At 55.9% G+C, this 19,987-nt stretch overlaps 7 protein-coding genes across 7 annotated transcripts; 4 read left to right on the top strand and 3 right to left on the bottom strand.

Moving 5' to 3' along the window:
* The first annotated feature begins 356 nt into the window (after positions 1–356).
* On the top strand, positions 357–2,572 carry BDZ83DRAFT_254377 (uncharacterized protein). Its single transcript, XM_060501954.1, has 3 exons — positions 357–591; positions 641–668; positions 723–2,572. The coding sequence occupies exons 1-3, from the start codon at positions 446–448 to the stop codon at positions 2,478–2,480; spliced, it is 1,932 nt and encodes a 643-aa protein (XP_060366597.1). The 5' UTR covers positions 357–445; the 3' UTR covers positions 2,481–2,572.
* A 680-nt stretch (positions 2,573–3,252) lies between these two features.
* Positions 3,253–4,911, top strand: BDZ83DRAFT_574280 (palmitoyltransferase PFA3; the record flags this gene model as incomplete). Its single annotated transcript, XM_060504699.1, has 2 exons — positions 3,253–3,400; positions 3,464–4,911. 2 exons carry the CDS (start codon positions 3,253–3,255, stop codon positions 4,909–4,911), a joined length of 1,596 nt encoding a protein of 531 aa, XP_060366596.1.
* Positions 4,912–5,634: 723 nt separating this feature from the next.
* On the bottom strand, positions 5,635–8,907 carry BDZ83DRAFT_574088 (peptidase M16 inactive domain-containing protein; the record flags this gene model as incomplete). Its single annotated transcript, XM_060504681.1, has 3 exons — positions 5,635–5,823; positions 5,877–8,091; positions 8,141–8,907. The coding sequence occupies 3 exons, from the start codon at positions 8,905–8,907 to the stop codon at positions 5,635–5,637; spliced, it is 3,171 nt and encodes a 1,056-aa protein (XP_060366595.1).
* A 1,228-nt stretch (positions 8,908–10,135) lies between these two features.
* BDZ83DRAFT_615437 (uncharacterized protein) lies at positions 10,136–13,730 on the top strand. Its single transcript, XM_060507895.1, has 9 exons — positions 10,136–10,576; positions 10,630–10,948; positions 11,002–11,184; positions 11,234–11,391; positions 11,438–11,810; positions 11,860–12,379; positions 12,428–12,547; positions 12,599–12,801; positions 12,889–13,730. The coding sequence occupies exons 1-9, from the start codon at positions 10,409–10,411 to the stop codon at positions 13,419–13,421; spliced, it is 2,577 nt and encodes an 858-aa protein (XP_060366594.1). The 5' UTR covers positions 10,136–10,408; the 3' UTR covers positions 13,422–13,730.
* An 807-nt stretch (positions 13,731–14,537) lies between these two features.
* BDZ83DRAFT_615433 (uncharacterized protein) lies at positions 14,538–15,409 on the bottom strand. Its single transcript, XM_060507894.1, has 2 exons — positions 14,848–15,409; positions 14,538–14,781 (listed from the first exon to the last, which is right to left on the bottom strand). The coding sequence occupies exons 1-2, from the start codon at positions 15,302–15,304 to the stop codon at positions 14,639–14,641; spliced, it is 600 nt and encodes a 199-aa protein (XP_060366593.1). The 5' UTR covers positions 15,305–15,409; the 3' UTR covers positions 14,538–14,638.
* Positions 15,410–16,067: 658 nt separating this feature from the next.
* Positions 16,068–16,379, top strand: BDZ83DRAFT_615430 (uncharacterized protein). Its single transcript, XM_060507893.1, has one exon. The coding sequence runs from the start codon at positions 16,125–16,127 to the stop codon at positions 16,299–16,301; it is 177 nt and encodes a 58-aa protein (XP_060366592.1). The 5' UTR covers positions 16,068–16,124; the 3' UTR covers positions 16,302–16,379.
* A 1,778-nt stretch (positions 16,380–18,157) lies between these two features.
* On the bottom strand, positions 18,158–19,987 carry BDZ83DRAFT_574286 (PLC-like phosphodiesterase; the record flags this gene model as incomplete). Its single annotated transcript, XM_060504701.1, has 1 exon — positions 18,158–19,987. A coding segment is annotated over one exon (1,830 nt), but the record flags the coding sequence as incomplete, so codon positions are not given.

Here is a 19,987-nt window from a genome sequence, read left to right as displayed (position 1 = left end):
CAGTACAGTGTGCTGCAAACTTCACCCTCCAACACCTGGTCTGGGCGTATCGATCCAGGAACAAGAGGACTCCAGAAGACACTACTTCTTTGTCGCCCCCTTTCAATTTGCCCCCGAACCAGCGCATCACGGCATTGTCGACAAGTGTGATTTTTGCGGTTTGTCGTCTGCCTTTCTCTCCAACCAAAGGTCTGGACTTGAGCCCATTTCCAACCCATCAACCTGCCGGTAGTGTCTATCGTTCCTACCCCATGGCTAGTGTGTAATTCAGACAACTTTTGCCACACCTATCCGAAAGGGATTTCTCAATCACGACTCGCCGCAACACCCAAGGATTGAACTTCATCGCAACTGCAGCTCGAAAAAAAAAAAAAAATTTCGACCAAACTCGCCAGGTTCAACTCATCAACGTTGCACACAGAGACTGGAAGTATCCATCACCAAAATGGCGAGACCGTCTCGTCGATCCCAAGCTCAGGCTGCCCAGGCTGCTCAAGGCCAGAACCAGAACCAGACTCCTCAGCAGGGTCAAGCTGCTCCTCAGGATGATGCTGCAGGCACTGTCCGTATCACCCGCCACATCTCCGGACCGTGAGTTCTTCTACTCTTCATGCGCATCTCATCACTGACACGAATTTAGACAATCGGCTTTGACCGACTACCTTGCTGTAAGAATCTCGATTGAACTAACCATCTGTGCAGACTGACAATGTGCTTTCAAGGCCCACAACATCTCTGCAAACCAGATTCGCCGGGATGCAGACCAGCGTCGTGCTGCTGCTGCTGCCCAGAACCAAGCAGATAATGCCAATGGAAATGATGATGACGATGAGGAGACCGAGGCCGGCCCTTCAACAGCGTCTGCCGGGGCTGCCCAGTCCGGCCGCAATGAGACTGCAGCTGAGAAGGCGAAGCGCCAGAAGAAGGAGCAGATGGCTATCGCCAAGATCAAGGCCTCCAAAGCATTCAAGAAGCGCAAGCACCGGGGCATGGATTCAGAGGACGAGGACGACATAGCACGCGCCCTATTCGAGCAAATGGCCCAACCCTTGCCTGGCCAGATGGACAACTGCGCCATCTGCAAGAAGCGCTTCACCGTCACCGCCTACTCGCTGAGTGGCCCCGAGGGCGGTCTACTTTGCGCGCAGTGCAGCAAGGACGAGGCTGCCAAGAAGGGCAAGGGCAAGCAGAAGCCCAAGAAACCCACCGGTGGCCAGGGCAAGCGTCGCAAGATGCAGAGCAACATCCTCGACGGCACATATCAGACGGGCGCCAAGAACCTGACCACTCTCTGCATCGAGACTCTGGCCAAGAATGTTGACCTCGCCGACAGCTTGGGCGATTTGCCGGACCAGGTGATGGACAAGATTGCGCGACTCTTCTCCAAGCGTCGACTGCTCAGCCCTGTGACACTGCCCCTGTTTGTGCAGCCGTCCACCACGGTCCTTCACATCTACGACGGTGCCAAGCTGGGCTCCAACGAATTCGAGAGCATCTTCCAGACGGCACCCAACCTCAAGAGATTCAAGGCTCGTAACTCTATTCAGTTCAAGGACGAGGTCATGGACTACCTTCTGAGTCGTGACATCAAGCTTACGCACTTCATTCTTCACGGCGCCAACCTCCTGAGTGACGAGAGCTGGACCAAGTTTGTCCAGCAGAAGGGTGCCCATCTGGAAGCCATCCAGGTCTACTACACTGATAAGCACGTTGGTGACGAGCTGCTCGCTCTCCTCCCCGAGACTTGTCCCAACCTCAATCGCCTCAAGGTCTACCACAACCAAAAGGTCACCAACGTCGGCGTCAAGTCAATCGCCGATATCAAGTCTCTGAAGCACCTCGGCCTCCATCTGCAGCATGACATCACCTCCAAGAGCCTGGCCCACATGATCCACGGTGTAGGCAAGGACCTGGAGACGCTTTCCTTGAAAAAGATGCCCACGGCCAATGACGAGGTATTGACTGCGATCAGAGACACCTGTCGTTCTCTCAAAAAGTTCCGCATCACCGACAGCGAGCACATGACGGACGAGGGATTTGCGGACCTCTTCAACAACTGGGAGAACCCCGGCATCGAGATCGTTGACCTCCAAAAGTGCCGCTACCGTGACTCGACCAAGCCCCGCGAGAACGAAGACGACATTGGTCTCTGCTCTGACGGATTCCGTGCCCTCATGAAGCACTCCGGGAAGAAGCTGAAGAATCTCAACATCCACGCTTGTCGTCACATCAAGCGAGAAGCGTTCGAGGACGCCTTCTCCGAGGAAGACCAGTACCGCAACCTCGTCAAGCTCGAGATCAGCTTCATCGAGGAGGTGGATGATTTCGTTCTCGGACGCATCTTCCGAAGCTGCCCCAACATTCGCGAGATCAACGTCTTTGGATGCATGAAGGTCAAGGATGTCCGGGTTCCGAGAGGCAAGGTCATCGTTGGCGTTCCGAACGCCATGGGAATGGTCGTTGAAGGCCGCGACGATTAAGTGCAGCTTTGTAAGGGACGTTGGGGGTGCAGAGGTTTCGTAGATGGTTGTTGATCGCCATGGTCTTTGGCATCTACTTCATTATGTTTCTCAAGGTGTTGAGGACCGGCGTTGTGGTAACCTCGGGTACGGGCGTTTAGCCGGACTTGCTCATCCAAAAGGACAGGCTGGGCGGCATTTGATTTCACATCTGGTAGATAGTTGGCGAATACCAAATCATCAGAGTCAGTCGTGGGACCGAAAAGCGAGGTTTCTCGGAAGCAAATCGATATGCAGGTCGGCGCGGACCAAGCAAACGGCCCACTGTCTCCTGCGGAACACGGGCGGGAACTGGGGCCAGTGACGGGGACTAAGACACCGCCACAGCGTGCCGCAGGGCGGAGTGGGGCCAGCCTGGCTCAGCCTCAGCTCCCTGCGTAAGACGGCAGCGGGACGCTCACAGCTGGATGCCACGGGTGCGCTACGCCGCCAGCAGGTTACCTTGCATTCCACGCATCCACAGGGCAGTTTATCCACCCAGGTCCCCTGCTCGTGCCTCTAACCTCCCCCTGACTATCCGTATCACAAACCCAGGCTTGTTGAGCTGAGCCAACGTAGCAGTTTACCATTTCGCGGGCCCTTTTTTCTTTTCGTGGCTATCGATCAGCAGCCATTCTTCCGTGCTTGACCGCCATGGTCCTTTGCCCTTCCTAGCTGCCTCTTTCTCTCTTTCATTTCCCTTTTCGAGTGAATGGATGGATCTCGCTTGTCTACAATCCCCTCCTCCGAAATCATGTCTCGTCGCTGGGCGCGAAAGCTTGAACGCTGCTGCTGCACTTTCGCGACCTACATACCTCTGCTCTTCGTCTATGGCTTGACCACTTGGGCCGTCTGGGTAGATGTCACCATCGGGTCCCTGCCTTCTAAAGCTTCGTGGCTCGGTAAGTAGTCCGTTGATGATGCCCTCTCGCCCGCCGCCGCTTTCTAACGATGCATCACCATAGGATCCGCATCTTCCGCAGGCGCCCTCCTCCTCTACGGCCTGCTCAACTGGTCCTACACGACCGCCGTCTTCACGAGCCCCGGAAGCACGACAAACGATAATGGCTACAGCACGCTACCGACCGAGGCGCCCCCGGCCGCCACCTCCTTCACCGTAAAGTCCAACGGCGAGCTCCGGTTCTGCAAGAAGTGCCAGGCGAGGAAACCGGACCGCGCCCACCACTGCTCGACCTGCCGCCGCTGCGTCCTGAAAATGGATCACCACTGCCCGTGGCTGGCGACCTGCATCGGCCTGAAGAACCACAAGGCCTTTTTGCTCTTCCTCATCTACACGACGCTCTTCTGCTTCTACAGCTTCTTCGTTTCCGGCAGCTGGGTGTACATGGAGGTCATCAACAACACGACGTACGTCGAGACGTTGATGCCCATCAACTACGTGATCCTCAGCGTCATCGCCGGCATCATCGGCATCGTAGTGGGCGCCTTCACGGGGTGGCACATCTTGCTCGCGAGCAGGGGCCAGACGACAATCGAGTGCTTGGAGAAGACGCGGTACCTCTCGCCGCTGAAGAAGCAGATGAAGCACCAGTTCGTCGCCCAGCACAACGGCGAGGGTATCCAGCTGCCCGCCTACGGCCAACAACTCCTCGACATCCACGCAAACGCCCTCCCGGGCATCACGCGACCCGAAGAAGGCGAAGAATACCGCGGCGGCGGCGGCGGCGGCGGCGGCGGCTCCTCGAGGCCGATGGGCGCCACGCATCAGTCGTACGAAGAGATGGAGCGCGAGCGCGCAAAGAAGCGCTACGAAGAGTACCTCGACGAGCAGGACTCTGAGAAGCTCCCCAACGCATTCGACCTTGGCGCGAAGCGGAACCTGCTGCACCTCTTTGGCCCCAAACCTTTACTGTGGTTCGTCCCCGTCTGCAACACCACCGGCGACGGCTGGGCCTGGGAAGCCAGCCCCAACTGGCTGGCCGCCCGCGAGCGTCTCGCGAGAGAACGCCAGGAACAGCGCGCGCGCGAGATCAACGCCGGCTGGGGCACCGACGAACCCCCGACGTTCATGCGCGAGGCGCCGCCTACCAAGCCCGACGGCGCGGGCCGACACTACCTCACATCGCCCCCTCCCCCTCCCTCCAACGGTGGATCACGTAAGACACCATCCAAGGCCGACCGGGTCCTGGGCCGCGACCCGAACCTGTACGCCGACGGGTTCCAGGAGTCGATGCCCATGCGGAAGCTCAGCCCGCGCGGGCGGGCGCTCGAGGACGAGCTGGACGACAGCGACCTCGACATGGAGGATCCGGCAGCGGCGGAGCACCGCGCGCTTAACCTGGTGACCAACGGCGGGTGGGGACGGAGCGGGGCCAGCGGGCTGTTGAGGAAGCATAGCCCGTCTTCGCCGTCGTTTAGGGACCAGCCTGAGAACGACGATGATGTTGATTGAAGATCGTAGCGGAACGTGAAAGAAAAAAGTAAAACATTTTTTTCAAGATAGGGGCAAACAGAGGGAGCGTCTAGAAAGTGATATCCAGAGAGCGTAATCTTTCATGTTCCCGTCAGCAAGGGCTATTGGGGTTCACTAGGGGGCTCACTAGGGGGTTTTTAGAAAGTGTATAACGCATTCATGTACCGCCTTTCTCTTTTTCTCATCTCACAAGGGAACTCAATTCGGAAGTCGGACTCTGAGATGTACATTTTTCATGGTTTCCTTTTCCACGTTCAAGATTGGTGTTTTGGGTGTTTTGCTTGGGGTTGTTTCCTGGCAGGGGATTGGGGCTTTCCACTCTCTTCCCTCTGTTGAGAGAACGGATAATGATGTTTTTAGTAGCACTTTTTTCGCGAATTAGAGCATTTCTTCATTCAGTGGGATTGCGGAATCGTGCTACTCTGACGAAAAGCATGTAAAACGAAACATCAGAGTTCGAATACGTGCTGCAAGATTCCACAGGGAGGGACTGTTGACGAGCCTCCGGATGAGATATTCTTGGCCAAGGGGGGCCCCGGCTGTCGCCAAAATCACAAAGATGATGAAGACTCTTCCAGTGAATCCGTCAAGATGTGTCTTGGGCAGACGTCTCTGATATCCCAGCCCACGCACCAAGGTGCTGTGGCTGCCAGCTCTATCAATGCCAGTCTACTTCTACCATGGTCTTTCTTTCCCGCCGTCTTAATCCGACTCTTCATCGCTGTATTCGCCCTCGCTATCATCCTCTTCGTCGTCATCAAACTCGTCATCCTCGTCCTCCTCAAGCTCCTCCTCGTCCTCGTCGCCCTTGAGGCCGTAGTCGTCGTGGAAGTAGGCGAGTTGCTGGACATCCGTCTTGTACCCCATCTCCTTGAACGCCTTTTCAATGTTCTGCAGTCCCCTGTCAGTAAACGTTTGTTGTAATCTTGCACCACAAAACGTACCTCTTGCAAGATCGGAGCACAGGTGATCACGACGTTACTCTTGCCCGGCTCGAAAACAGGCATGACGAGCTCCTTCAACACCGTCTTGATCTGCTCGTCCGTCACGTCCCGGACGTCCCTCATGACCTTCTTGTGCCAGTCCAGCGGCAGGCTGCGCACGACGCCGAGCATGAAGTTCTGCGCCGCCGACGACGCCATGGTCGACTGCTCGTCCGCAAACTGCACGACGACCTGGCTGATGGCGCCCTCCTTGAGGTGGCGGTCGATCTCGACCTCGCCCTCGGCGATCTTGCGGATCGTCTCGCGTGACACGGAAAAGGCCTTGCTGGCGTCCGGCGAGCGGTACACCTTGTACTGAATCACGCCCGTGTCGAGCTCGCGGCCGAAATACGAGCCGTACGCCAGCCCCTGGCCGCGCACCGAGTTCCAGAGGGGGCCCTCGGTGGTTTCGAGGTAGCCGATGGCCACCATGATGGCCGGGAGGCGGGGGTCGTCGAAGGAGGTGATGCCCTTGGCCGTGCTGACGCCGTAGGAGCTCTCGGCCGTGGTCATGGGCACGATGGTGGCGCCGACAGTGCCCGGGTTCTGGCCCTCCTTTGTGAGCAGGGTGTGCGGCTTGATGATGGGGAGCAGCTCGTCGGAGCCCTCGAGTTGGTTGCTGAGGATGTCCCAAGCGGCCACGGGCTCGGGCAGGCGGACGACGTCGGCGGTGACGAGGATGCGCACGTTGTTTGAGGTGAAGAGGGACTTGCGCAGCTGCTCAAACCAGGAGAGGACCTTTTCCGGGTCGGAGGCGATGAGCTTCTTGAGGCGGCGCAGGTAGATGGCTCTGACGAGTGCGCGCTTGGCGACCGAGTAGGACTCCTTCTTCATGTGGATCGACATGTCGATTTCGGAGGCCATGGATCTGCCATCACGCTTCAACTCGGGGATGTCGGCCAAGTGCTTCTGGACGCCCGCCTTGAGGCGCTGGATATCGAAGACGCTGTCAAACATCATGGTGCGGATCCAGTTGATGACGGTGGAGTACTTTGCAGGCTCGATCTGGAATTGGATCATGACGCCGTCGGGGTCGCCGTAGTCTCGTGTAGAGCGCAGTCCATAGCTAATGGTGTCCTGCTCTAGCTCCATGACAACCTGTTCGAAGCCAACCTTCTCTCCATCGCGCATGATGGGAGTGTTGAAGAAGTTGTCGTTGAAGATGGGCAGCAGCGGCTTCAGCTCGATCGGTACCTGCGAGGTACCGAGATAGACCGTCAGGTGCACAAAGTTGGTCGGCACGCTCTCGAACTGGATGAAGAGCGGGTCTTGCCCTTTCTTGGCGCCGTCAATGACCTTTTGTGCCGCGTTGTCGACGAGGCCGAGGCTCTTGGCCTTTCCAGACCTCGCCGTGTCAGACTCGATGAAGTGAATCGACTCGGTGCCGGGGACAGCCCACTGGTCGATCACGGAGGCCGGAATGGGTTCATCGTTCTTGGCCTTGGCAGCCTCGAGGCGCTTCTTGAGGTCAGCCAGACCCTCAGCGCCAAGCTCCTCCTTTCTCTTTGCCAGTCTCGCTTCCTCTTCGGCCTTTTGCTTCTTCGCGAGCTCGTGCGACGGCTTGCCGAGGATGGAGACGTGGGGAGCATCGGATAACCACTTGCGCAAAAAGTCCCTCCATTGGGCGTCGGTCCACTTCTCGAGCTCTTCGTACTCGGACAAGGACTGCAAGTCCTTGAGCGTCGAACCATCACGCTTGCCAAAGAGGTAGTCCGTGATGATGTTGTTGGAGTAGAAGCCTTCAGACTCCTCGGCCTGGAACTTAACCTGAAGGCGTTCGCGGTGGATGCATGAGGTCAGGTATGTCATGTCCAAAGGCTTCGATGCAACTTCCTTGAGCAGGTCCACGAGCCTCTTCTCGACAAATTCGAGCTTGTCCGTCTCGACGCCAGTCGGCTGGAACCAGATGACGGAGTTGGGCCTGGCATCCCACCAGTAGGATACGGAGCTTGCAAGCTCCTCCTTTTCGACAATGACATTCTCGAGAATCGACACAGAGGAACCGCAAAGATAGGTCAGCAAGACGTTGAGTGCAGACGTCTCGATGGTGTTGGTACAGTTGGGGCCGTAGAAAGCCACAGTAATCTCGCCGACGGATTCGTCCTCTTCAGGGAACTCGGCTGTCGTGATGATGGTCTCCTTGAGCGCCGGGGGCTGTGCTGAGTCGATCCAGGGTCTGAAAACTCACGTCAGCATGGGTCATTGGGTGTGTGGAGTCGAATTACCTTTTGAAAGGGGAATCCAGCGGCGGAAGGTCGTCCTTGATGCTCTCCTCGAACTCGTCCAGGATCTGCAGCAGCTCGTTGTGGTCTGCTTCGCCAATGATGACCACGGCGAGGTTGCGGGGCTGGTACATGTCACGGTGGAACTGGCGGATGCGATCCGGGGTCAGAACCCGGAGAGCCTCCGTCATGCCTCCGGTCTCGTAGCGGAAGCCCACGTTCTCCGGGTACAGCAGCCGGCGCGCGCGAAGGTCCATGATTTCGGCGCTCTTGAACTGGACGGCCTGCATCTCTGAGTAGACAACACCCGCATCGTTGCCCTCGCCGTCAATGTGGTGCACCTCGGTGATGCACGCCTCGTCCGTGATGACGGGCACGATGACGTGCTCGAGGTACACTGGCAGGATCTGAGAAAAGCCTTCCCAGCCAGCGCTCTCGAGCGTGTACGCGGTGTGATCCGTCGCAGTCCAGGCATTCGTCCCAGAGTAGGCTCGGGACGCCAACTTGTCGAGGAGTCCCTTGTAGCGATAGTTCTTTGAGCCCATGAATACCAGATGCTCGAGAGTGTGAGGGGCACCCGAGTCGTCAAAGATCTCGGTTGCGAGAGTGAAGTAGCCATTGGTCTTGGGGCCCTTGCGATCGGCTACAATCACCTGCATGCCGCTCCTCTCCGAGACATACTGGCTGATTTGGCAAGGGGCGTAGTCCGTCTTGAAGCTCTGGACCTTGCGGAACCGCGGCTGCGGCTTGGGTTGCTCCTCAGGCGACATGGTGTGTGACTTTGCTTTGAACAAGCTTTGGAATGATCTGACGAGATGATCAACTTGGTGTCCTGTGTAGTTGTGGGAGGTTCTTTTAAAGGCATGAGCAGGGACACAGGGCTTGAAGAGTCATGAGCAAATAGTTTCATGGCCCTTGGATAAAGAGACAACAAACGCAGCTCAGACATGGTAATACGAGTCTCCTGATGAAGTTCTACACCGGAAAACAGAAAATAGCTGTTGAAAACAGGAGGGGAAGATAACCAGACAGCGGATAGATGCAGTAGTTCGTATGACAAACGGCCATACGTCCGTGAACACCAGGACACCCGGTCCGAGAAGACATACCCAGCTCTGTTGGATAAGATGTGTCCATGATGGGGAACAAGACAAGCCGCCAGAAGCGCAACGGCCACGGCAAGCGCCACTTGACTGGCTCCAACCTTCAACATGTCGACGTGTCAGACACGGGAAGGATGCCCTCAGACAGTCGTGTGAAGCTTGCAGCCTCGGAATGGTGCAGCGCAATGCGCCATGGCATATAACCAGTTGACAGGCGAAGAAGAGAAGCAGAATGACAAGGGGCCAATCGGGGAAAACCACTTCAGCCAAAAAGGCTTGATAAGAAAGAACGAGTAGGATGGACGGAAGAAAAAGGCGCAGCAGCTTACCGTACAGAAACCGGCTTTGCCAGCCTGATGGACAGAGATGAAGAAGACCAATGAGGCTTCCCGAAGCGTATTGGCCAGCCCGTGATAGGGACCGATGTAGCGGTTACCTAAACGCCGCCACGAGAGGTGCTGACTCAAGGATGGAGGGGTATCGACAGCACTGGAGAACGAGCTGATGCGGAGGCTTACAGGCGGTCCTCAGGGATAGGTATATATGGCTGCTTTGGAGTCCCGTTGGCGCTGCGCTGTGCGAGTTACCGGGTTTGTCGCTTCGTCGCGAGGCACGAGAACGTGAGAGATGTCGCTGGCCGTACAATGAGCGCACCAGTCCATCTGCCCCTCCAAAGTCCAGGGCAAGGGACCAGTGGAGTTTATCTTTATTTTTTTTGATTTTCGCAAAGTCATCGGCGGGGTGGTGACTCCCGATTGGCCCCTTGCCGCGGGAGAGCACGTTGGACCAAGCGCCAACCGCTCGGCACAAGGTCGGATCAGACGCGAGGTACGTATCGGGGGGACATTGAATTGTGACGTGGGTGCTTTCGGGACAGCTATGCAATCCAGTGTCATAATTGCCCGTAGCTCATCGCCCGGTTTTATGCGGCATCGCTTCGAAGACGAGGCAAAGTCCTCCTGTCGCCCGTTTCTTGGCTACATAATTGCAGAATCACGACGTCCTGAACTCAAGACGAACCACTCCAAAACTCAGATCTACCGCATCCCATTTCCTGCCTGCGATCCGCCCTGACTCCTGGCGCCACCCCCCGACCGAAGCGGCCCCGCGATATCGAGAGCTTCGAGAAGCCACGCGTGTGTCCCGCGCACGGCAACGGAACGACAAGATGGCCGTCGAAACAGATCAGAATGCCTCGGCGCAGCTCGGAGAGGCTGTGGTTGCCTTTGCGCTTGAGGGGCGCTTCCCCGACGAGCAGGTATCATCGCTGTCGCTGTCCTCTTCCGATCTGTCGCCTGCGATTGATGCGCTGGAACGAGCCAAGGGTGATTTGGAGGTAATGCGAGGCCCACAGCGAGCGATGCCAGCCTCTTACTGATGCATGCGCAGTCTGAAATCCACACGATAAACGAAGAGACCAAGGGCGACGTCAGCTCGTGGGTGCACAACGCGAAGACACTACAGGAAGACATCTTGCGATCCAAGAGGCTGGCCGACGATATCGTCCGACAATCGGAAGCGCCGCAGGTTTCGGGGAAGGCTATACAAGATGCGGAGGACCACATTCAGTTTCTCGAGAAGGAGGTGCTATACACGAACCAGCTGCACGACGCCCTCAGGGGTATCCAGCATGTCAACGAGCTCTTGGGGGAGGTCGAGCAGGCGATGAACGAGCGGCGCATCATCGATTCGCTGCGGTGGCTGGAAAGTAAGGACCGAAAGATTGCATCGGCGTCAGGGCGAGGGGCTAACGCTGTGCAGAATCTTGGACGGAGCTCGATGCTGTCCCAGTCAACAAGAAGGCATGCCGGATCATGAGGCTCCTCGATGTGAGGGCTTTCGAACTCAAGTCACACGTTCACGACGTCTTCGACCATGTCTGGGCATCGCTCGTTCACACAGATCTCGAAGCAGGCTCCCTGGCTATTTACAAAAAGTTGGATGGTAGTTGGCACCCGTCTGGCTGAACCCACCAGAAGCTAACAGAATCCAGACGAGCAAATGACGCTGTCGGAAGCCATCATTGGTCTTCAGGCCTACAAAGAGGTTGAAGATCGCATGTCCAAGCTGTGGCACGATGTTGACAAGGCCATTGTGTTTCCGCGCATGGACACGCAAGCTTCATCGCTGCCATCCATTCGCGAGACTGAGGTATGTCCTAGAGATTATGTGACGGCCTAGGTGCTAACCCCGGCAGAACGTTGTTGAACTGAATGGCCGAGCCGGAAGATCAATCGACGAGCTATTTACGGATCTCCAAAAGGTGGTTGAGTTCCTGGCCAAGCGACTGACACCGGATCTCCTCATGTTCTTCAGCCCCATCATGATGAGCGACCTGGTCCCGAGGCTCATTTCAGTTTGGCTCGACTCAGAAGTGCCCTCAAATCTCAAGGATCTTGGGAGGTTCCAGGCTGTCATCGAATCTGCACGGCGCTTTTGCGAGGTCCTTGAAGACAACGGATTCACTGGGTTTACGGAGCTCAAGGAATGGGTTGGCAGTGCGCCGTCAATATGGCTCGCAAAGTGCAGAGAAACAGCCCTTGATTCGGTCAGGGTGCAAATGTCAAACGGTCTGTCACCCAGTGTATGCCCGCTTGAAACAGTGCTGACGTTGCGTAGGTCTCGGCGCCACAAAGCAAGTCGAAAAAGTGGAAAAGCAGATGGTGTCTCGTTCCGAAGGCAAGGAGTTGACGGCGAACGGTGTAGCTGGCACCGTTGCAGAGGATGATTGGGGTGCGGAATGGGGAGTCGACGACGACGAAGAGCCATCTGAAGCCAAGGACGACACACAGGAGGAAGATGACGGTGCCGATGCCTGGGGATGGAATGATGAGGAGCAAACTACAGAGAGCACACAAGAGGAGACCGCGCAGGCCGAGGAAAAGACGGCAGACGATGAGGACGACGCAGCCGACGCGTGGGGTTGGGGGGATGATGATGCGACAGAGCAAACGGAGCCAGAACCAAAGCCCCAAGCACCAAAGGCGCATACGAAAAGGCAAAAGACGGTATCTGCTGAGCCAGACGAGAGCAGGGAGATGGTTCTCAAGGAGACGTACCACATCTCCTCCATGCCGGAGCCGGTGCTGGAGCTTATCCTGGCCCTTTTAGAAGACGGCGCGGCTCTGACACAGCCCGAGTATGTTGCGAGTCCTTGTCAACTCGGTGATCCTTCTAACACTCGCAGGTACGAAAGCAGTCCAGTGGCAGCCGCCGCCCCGGGTCTCTTCAGCTTGCCGACGTTCGCATTAGCCATGTTTCGAGCAGTGTCGCCGCACTACTACTCGCTCGACATTGGCGGGAACATGTAAGTCGCTGGTGCCTGCGGGAAGATCCTTTCGAAGCTGACCAATATCAGGTTCCTCTACAACGATGCCATGTATTTGTCCGAGAAGCTGGCTGATTTGGCATCAAAGTGGAAGTCACGCGAGGACCTCACCACCCGCGCCCAGAACATGCTGCGCATAGACAACGACATCAAGAGCCTGCAGAACTTTGCGACACGCGCATACACTAACGAACTTGGATTGCAGAAAACGGTGCTGAGAGATCTGCTAGGAGGTAGGTTGTGTTCTAGCCTGGGCTGAAAGCACTTGCTGCAGACTGCCGGCAGTCGGTATGACTTTTGGGCTAACGCAAGACGCACAGGCGATCAAAGTCTCATGCAGCAGGATGAACTGGATAGTTGCGTGGACTCGGCACTAGCGCGGGTCAGATCCATGGCGGTGACATGGGAATCGATTCTGGCACGCTCGGTGTGGTACCAGGCGGTGGGGTCACTCCTGGATGGGCTGTCGTCCAAGATTATCGGGGATGTCATGGACGCGTCGTCCATCGGCCAGGACGACGCTTACGGGATCGCGAAGCTCATTGCAAAAGTCACGGAGCTCGACGACCTCTTTCTGCCGTCGCGGACAACGGGCGCGACGGGGGCAGCGGCAGCAGACGAAATACCAACAACGGCTCAGTACGCGGCCACGTGGCTCCGTCTCAAGTACCTGAGCGAGGTGCTCCAGTCCAACCTCAATGAGGTCAAGTACCTCTGGTGCGACAGCGAGCTCAGCCTGTACTTTTCGGCGGACGAGGTCGTGGACCTCATTGAGGCTAGCTTCGACGCTAACCCGCGGATGAGGGAGACCATCCGGGCGATTCGGGAGACCCCAAGCCCCGTGCACGGCTAAGGGAGGAGGGGACGGATAACACCGGACGGTTGAGCCGGAGGGCCCGGGCGGACGGCGCAAGAGCCGGAGCGAGATGATATGGGATGATGGCTCCGCTTGGGGGTCGTAGCCTGTAGGTGACGGGTGATGGGGGGCGAGAAGGAAAATCTTTTCCGACGCGAAAGAAGAATAACATACATTTAGCGTTGATGATGTATTGTCCAATTTTAAGGTGCTACATTGCCTTTTGAATATCAAGCGTTGTCATTTCCCCGATTTGATTCATCCATCCCAATCACCTAATCCAACCCGAAGCAGGCTTGTACTCGCCGTGTCTTTGCTCTCTACCAATCGTTTTGATCTCACGCCCGTCTACCACTGTCAATTGCACACCCCCCCCGTCTCTGTGTTCCGTTCCCCACACGCACGCCCCCCTTGTACACTGCAGGTTGCAGCTCGGCCGTCTCCACATTCTCCAACGCGCGACGCTGAACCCTGTCGGTCTCGGCACCTTCCACCCCAAATCTCCACCTTACCCCAATTTCTGGTATTTTTTATTTCATTTTTTGGTCTGTCTGTTCTGTTCTGTCCAATTCTGTCTGTTTCCCATCTCTCAATTTTCTACTGTGGTGTTGTTTTTGTCCCATGACTTTCTTTTTTTACATTTTTGCCCGGCTTTGCCCATTGCGGTGTGGCTGTACATTTCGTAGGTGGTCCATCAGCGTGGCAGTCACGCAACTGTAAATCATCAACTCTTGTTACTCTCTCAACGTAACCCGAAAGCCGGGACCTGGAAACCCCCCGGCCAAGCGCAAGAGGCCATCGTGATCGCCGAGGAGGGGCCTGGCCTGGCCTGGCCTGGTCTTCTGTAGCGTAGCATTCTGGGCCAAAAAACCTTGGAATTCGCCCGACCCCCATGCCAAACTGCCAACGTCGCATTTTCCTCAATTCATCTCTCTCTGTCTTGTTCCTTTCTTTTCCGTCGATCACGATCTAGAACAGTAGAGATCATTGCGGCCCCCCGTCGCCTCCTTTCCTGCAAGATACAAGCCTAGCACGACAGGCAAGAAAAATACTCCGATGGAAAAGAAAAGAAGGCAGAGAAATTTTTCTGCAGCAAGGAAGGAAATTGACTTTCTCCTTGCAAAACCCTGTTTGACGACCATCGAGGCCCTACTACGTAAGTACTGTGTACGCAACCTTTCCGGAGCAGTTCTTCCCCCCCTTTGGCCTCAAACTTATTTTGAATTCACTTTTCTTTCCCTCCCCCCTCTAGTCCCCAAGGTCATGGAAAGAAAGCCAAGAGGAAAGCCACGGTGACGGGTTGCATACTCTATTCGAGTTCCATGCATATACTTTCTTGGCTGCTCGCGCCGTGCAGCTAGACAACCGTGATCAGTACATACAGCTACTGATCGAGAGGGGGGAAGGGAAGGGGCCAACGCACCGCAACGCAACCCCTCGAACAGAATTTCATATTCTGCCTTGCTGCGCTGATCTCCGCTGCCCGTCAACATCCCTACCCTGTCAATCCTCAAATACGCGTCTTCTTTTCTTCCATTTTCCACCCGGGGAGGAGGTAGGTCTCCTCGGTTGCGACATTCGCCCAGCCAAATCAAAGCCCCTTCTTCATCCCCGCATCGTCGCATTCTCCTTCGCGTCCAACGTCGTAGTGAATTCACCTTACGCGTAAAGGACATTTCTCTCCGAGCAAGCAGCAGCTGTGGTTGTGAAACTACATCGCGATACCTCGCATCTGATGCGCTGGAACGTGCCATCGCACATACATCCCAACCAGCAGGACCTTCTCCGCATCTACGCAGTATTTGCTTCATCCATCCACCTCGACGGCTCCCACATGCCCCTTCCTCACTCTCCGCACGCACCAAAAGTCCCAAAACCATCCATTCCTCCGTCTGGTCTTTATTTCATCCAGCCACAACTCTGACAGTGACCTGTTTGATCACGTACCTTCCTCTTCCTACCCTCCCTTTAGCCTTTGCGAAGCATGTGCGAGCAGCAAAAAGCCAAGCCAAAGGGAATCCTGCCTGCCTCGCCTTTTGTCTGCCATCCCACGGAGCCCCCTCCGGATGCAGCTCCGGAAGACACGGCAAAATCGGATAACAACTGGATTGCCAACGATTGGCATCCCATCATTGGCCAATGCCCCCTCATCCTTTCCTCTAGGTAGAGTGCAGAGCCCACCACCTCTTTGGCCAAGTCGTCTATTCTCTGCCGACAATGCCGCTACTCTCGCTCTTCTCTTGTCGGTCGGGTTGCTGTGATTTCCCTCTTTCCAAGGTCCACACCACGGCCCGGAGAGCTCTCTGTCTCTGAATCCCTGCGTCCTTCCATCCTCCCGGATCCTTGGTCAACCCATGTCCCTAGCCAGTGAATCCCCCTTGAAAATCAAAATGGAGAAAAACACACTACATCTCTGTATATGAGACAAGTCTCTAGTTTGTAGGAATTTTGGCGTGCGACATCTACCACACGCCCCTACCCAAATATACCAAATAGCAAACAAGAACAAAAAAAGGAGCAACATGAGAAAATCTCCAGCACGGAGATTGCACATGTTACACCATCCCAAAACCCAAGGACAAAATTTCCCACCACATTTCTCTCTCCCCTCCCTGCCCTGCCCTGCCCATTCCCCCCTCCTCTTCCTGCACCCCGGATCAGCCAGACCACACACACATTACGCAGTAGGTATGCAATTGCATGGTTACACACCGTGATACCCACACCCAACCCACCCCGGGGAGGGGGGGGGGATGGGAAGGAAAAGCCGCAACAAATCATCGAACCACCCACCCATACACTCAACTTAAACCCATCGGGAGGAACAAAGAGTCTGGAGAGAGCTTGAGCACGGGACACATACCTACCGCGGTGTAAGGTAGTGTACACACACACGCACGCTCTGCCTGCCATCCGGCCCGGCCGCAGAAATCCCCACCACTCCATCCGGGCCCCCGTTCGCATGCCATCCCCCCCCCCCCCCAATATTCTCCTCTTGTGCAAAGTCGAGGAAACTCAAGTACAGTACAGTACAGATAGAGAGACAAGTAGAGCAAAAATTAGTGAAAGACTCCAAAAAGTCTAATGTTCACCAATACGCACGCAGAAAAAAAAAACATCAAGTCATGCCATGTCTCGATGTTCAGCTGCCCCCACTTCACTCTTCCTCCAAAGTCCCCGGCCAAACTAACCCAGTTCAACCTTCAGCTGCAACGTACTTACTTACCTTAACCTGATATCGATGCTTTTCGTCTTCTGGTGTGGCCCCCTCTCTGGAGACATTTTGTCAATTTCGAACCCCCCCCCGCGTATACGTATTCGCAAAACAGTAGAGAGCCCTCTCACTCCTGTCACGGGCAACTCTGCGACGTCTCCTCAACCCCTTCGCTGCCCCTATTCAGTTTAGACCTCCCCCAAACATCTGCCAAACCTTTTCGAACAAGGTTATATAGCCAAGCTCGTTACGGGCATAACTCTGTGTCCTGTAAAGAAAAGACACGGAAAAGGGCGGAAAAGGCAGAAAAGGCAGAATAGATCCCACATCGACCCTTATGACATTCCCCAACATCAGACACAGCAAACGGTCTTGGCACAAGGTTCTTGGTTCACGTCACCAAGCCAGAGTCTAGATAGACACACACACACAGACAGCTACATGGGACAGCAGTATGATCATTAGGGCAATCCGATTGACATTGGTACGCGCCTCTCCACGAGCTCTGTCTCTTCCCATCCATTTCAGCGGTGGGAACCCAAAGAGATACCAGTCTGCCTTTCCCCCATTCCAGCCCCCTTCCGTTCGTTCATCCGCCCATGCAAATAACATATGCCCCCGCCCGGTCCATCCATTCCAGATGATTATGCTTCATGTCAATGCTTAAACAAGATTCCCCTCCAATCCATGCTAACCCGGCCGGGCTTTGCGGGACCGTCCTGGTCCTCCGCTTGTCCTCGTACCCCGAGATAATCAGCAAATTCCTCCCCGTTAATCAACAAACACCTCTCACAAACTGGCCCCGAGTGATTCAATGCTAGAAAAGGTGAGATAACAATCATCCGCCGTCGTGTACTGTGGGTCCTCTTTCAAAATCGTGAGAAACAAAAAAGAAACTTTTTTTCCTATGGTCTTTTCTCGACTCTTGCTTTCATCATGTCGGATTGATCCCAGTTCTATAATATTCCTGTCCCTTCCTGACATGTGGTATATGCTGTGTGTCCTTTCCCGTTTCAAAAAGTCGACGCGACCCCCGGGCATCAGGCCTCTCGGGGGTGGTGACGGTTATGCCCTTATTCGCCGTCCCAATGAATAATCCCATGAACAAATGAAATAATTGAAAAAAAAAAAAAAAGGTGTCCCGTTGGTATCCCTAGAAAAAAGCCTCGCATCCTTCAAGGAGAGCGGGTGAAGCGAAAGAAAAATAGTCGTAGACTACACCAGGAAGTTCTCCTTCATGCCAATAGTACGCCGCAGTCGAATGCCAAAGGGGGGGTATTGATAGCACATTAGATCCAAAAAATGGGGCGCGCTGGGAATTCTGTCTTTTGGTTCGGCCGTGTCGTTTCGCCGCAGGGGGTACTCGAGCCCCCCTGGGCATATGTCGTTAATTCTCTGTCGATACTGATACAAAACTTGAACTTGGGGAATAAAAAAGGAAACAAATTTATGCCAAGAAGCGAAGGTGGTGAGGCCTCAGCATGGTACAGAGAGGACGGCCATGTGATGATGGAGCCGTCTAGGTCGCCTTTTCCATGCTGGATTTGGGGCTAATGTTGTTGGATCGAGTGCCAAACGTGTTAAAGACGCGTCCGACGCCACGGGACTTGCTGGTGCCCGTAGATTCCACGTCGTCGTTGTTGCTGAGCAAGACGGTCTGAACGGAGTCGATGTTGACGCGGCAGAAGAGGGTCGAGAAGAGGTACTGTTCGCCATTGTGGTCGAACAGGGGGAGAGTGCGGTAGCCGCGCTTGAGGCCGTTGAGCTTGGCAGTGTGCGTCGCCACGGGCTGACGGTCGTTGTAGCTCTCGCCGTTGTGTGAGAGTTTGACCGACCAGCGAACAAAGATGAGTTCGGGGAACTTGGTCGTAACCTTGAAGGTGAACTTCTCATTGAAGATGGGGTTGAAGCCGTTGCCCGCCTTGATCTTGGTGCGGAACATGAGGGGCGTATCCGAAAGCGAGCCCTCGGCGTCAGTGTCCTTCTTGTCCCTCTTGTCGCTGGAGTGGAACACTTCCACCTCGACGTACGGGTCGACCGTCTTGTTGTTGGGCATGCCGTTGGGGCGCATAAGCTGCTGCGCCGAGATGACATCAATGGAGAAGGTGACCTCCTGGCGCTCCCGGTGATGGCCTTCCCATCCGGGGGGCATCACCTTGATCTCGCGCAGCTCCTTTGGCTTCAAGACGTAGCCGGATCGGTCGGTGCCGCTCTCGTACATGGCCTGGTTAAGTTGCATGCCGAGATCGAACGTCTGCCAGTTGAGTGCGGCCATCTGCACGCCCTTGCGCCAGTAGCCGATCGGGTTGAAGTTGTTGGACGTGATTCGCGTGCGGTCGGGGTAGACGCGCATGAGGTACCGCATGTTGTGGAGCTGGATGGCTCTCTTCTCCTCCTTGGACCTGCTGTTCTTGTGGAAGCTCGACTCCATGAAGGAAAAGATGTGGTTGTACGCCTTGGCCTCAGTGGCGTCGAACCCACCAAACTTGAGGCCGGCGCAGTACACACCCAAATCTCCCAGCACCTTGACCGTCTTGTTCGATGACCGTCTAGGGGGCATGCGCTCGCCGGCACTGTCGTTGTCGCTCGTGCTGCTGCTCAGGGCGTCCTGGACCTCGCCCTCGGTGATGGTGTTGACACGGCTCTTGCTGACGAGGCGGCGGGACGAGTGGCTCGGACTCAGGATGGGGCTCTGAGGTAGCGACTGCGAGGGGACGATGCTGTTATCCAGCTGAACCGGCTTCGGGTACGGCGAACTCAGGCTGTTGCCGCGTCGGCGACCGGTCGACTCGGCCGGCTTGGTGGGCTCCGGGGGTGGCTGCGGGCGCTTGACCTTGATGAGCACTCGCTCCTTGAGCTGCTCGGGCGACGGGAACTTGTCCGAGGATGGATCCAGGGGTGCGGTGACGAGACGAGCGCCAAAGGTCTCCTTGATGATGCGAGCCATCTCAGCCTGTTGCGCCGGGTTGCAGTGAACCTCGAGGGAGATCCAGAGAGGGTACTTGGTCGCAATAAAGGCGTACTTGTTGATCGTGGTCATGGTCTCCTGGAAGCTGATCGAAGTGGTGAGCGTGCGGCCATGGTTTACCGTGGGGTTGCCATCCGGTCCATCCCAGCAGTCGACCTCCACACAACGGCAGCCGCGGACGAGCGCAGAGATGTAGCCCTCGACGCTCGAGAGACCGGCGACCTGCCGACCCATCAGGTAGGTGTTGTGAGAGCTGGAGATGAAGTACTCATTCAACGGACGGTCGAGGGAATAGGTCTTGGGCTCCTTGATGGCGGGCAGGTTGTAGGTCGACGTCAGGTAGGCCGCAAAGGCAGCGTCGCCCATTCGAGGGCCTTCGCT

This window comes from Colletotrichum acutatum (genome assembly GCF_030867785.1).
Source record: "Colletotrichum acutatum strain CBS 112980 chromosome Unknown BDZ83scaffold_31, whole genome shotgun sequence".
NCBI classification, from domain to species: Eukaryota; Fungi; Ascomycota; class Sordariomycetes; order Glomerellales; family Glomerellaceae; genus Colletotrichum; species Colletotrichum acutatum.
This window is presented reverse-complemented; position numbering and strand designations above follow the sequence as displayed.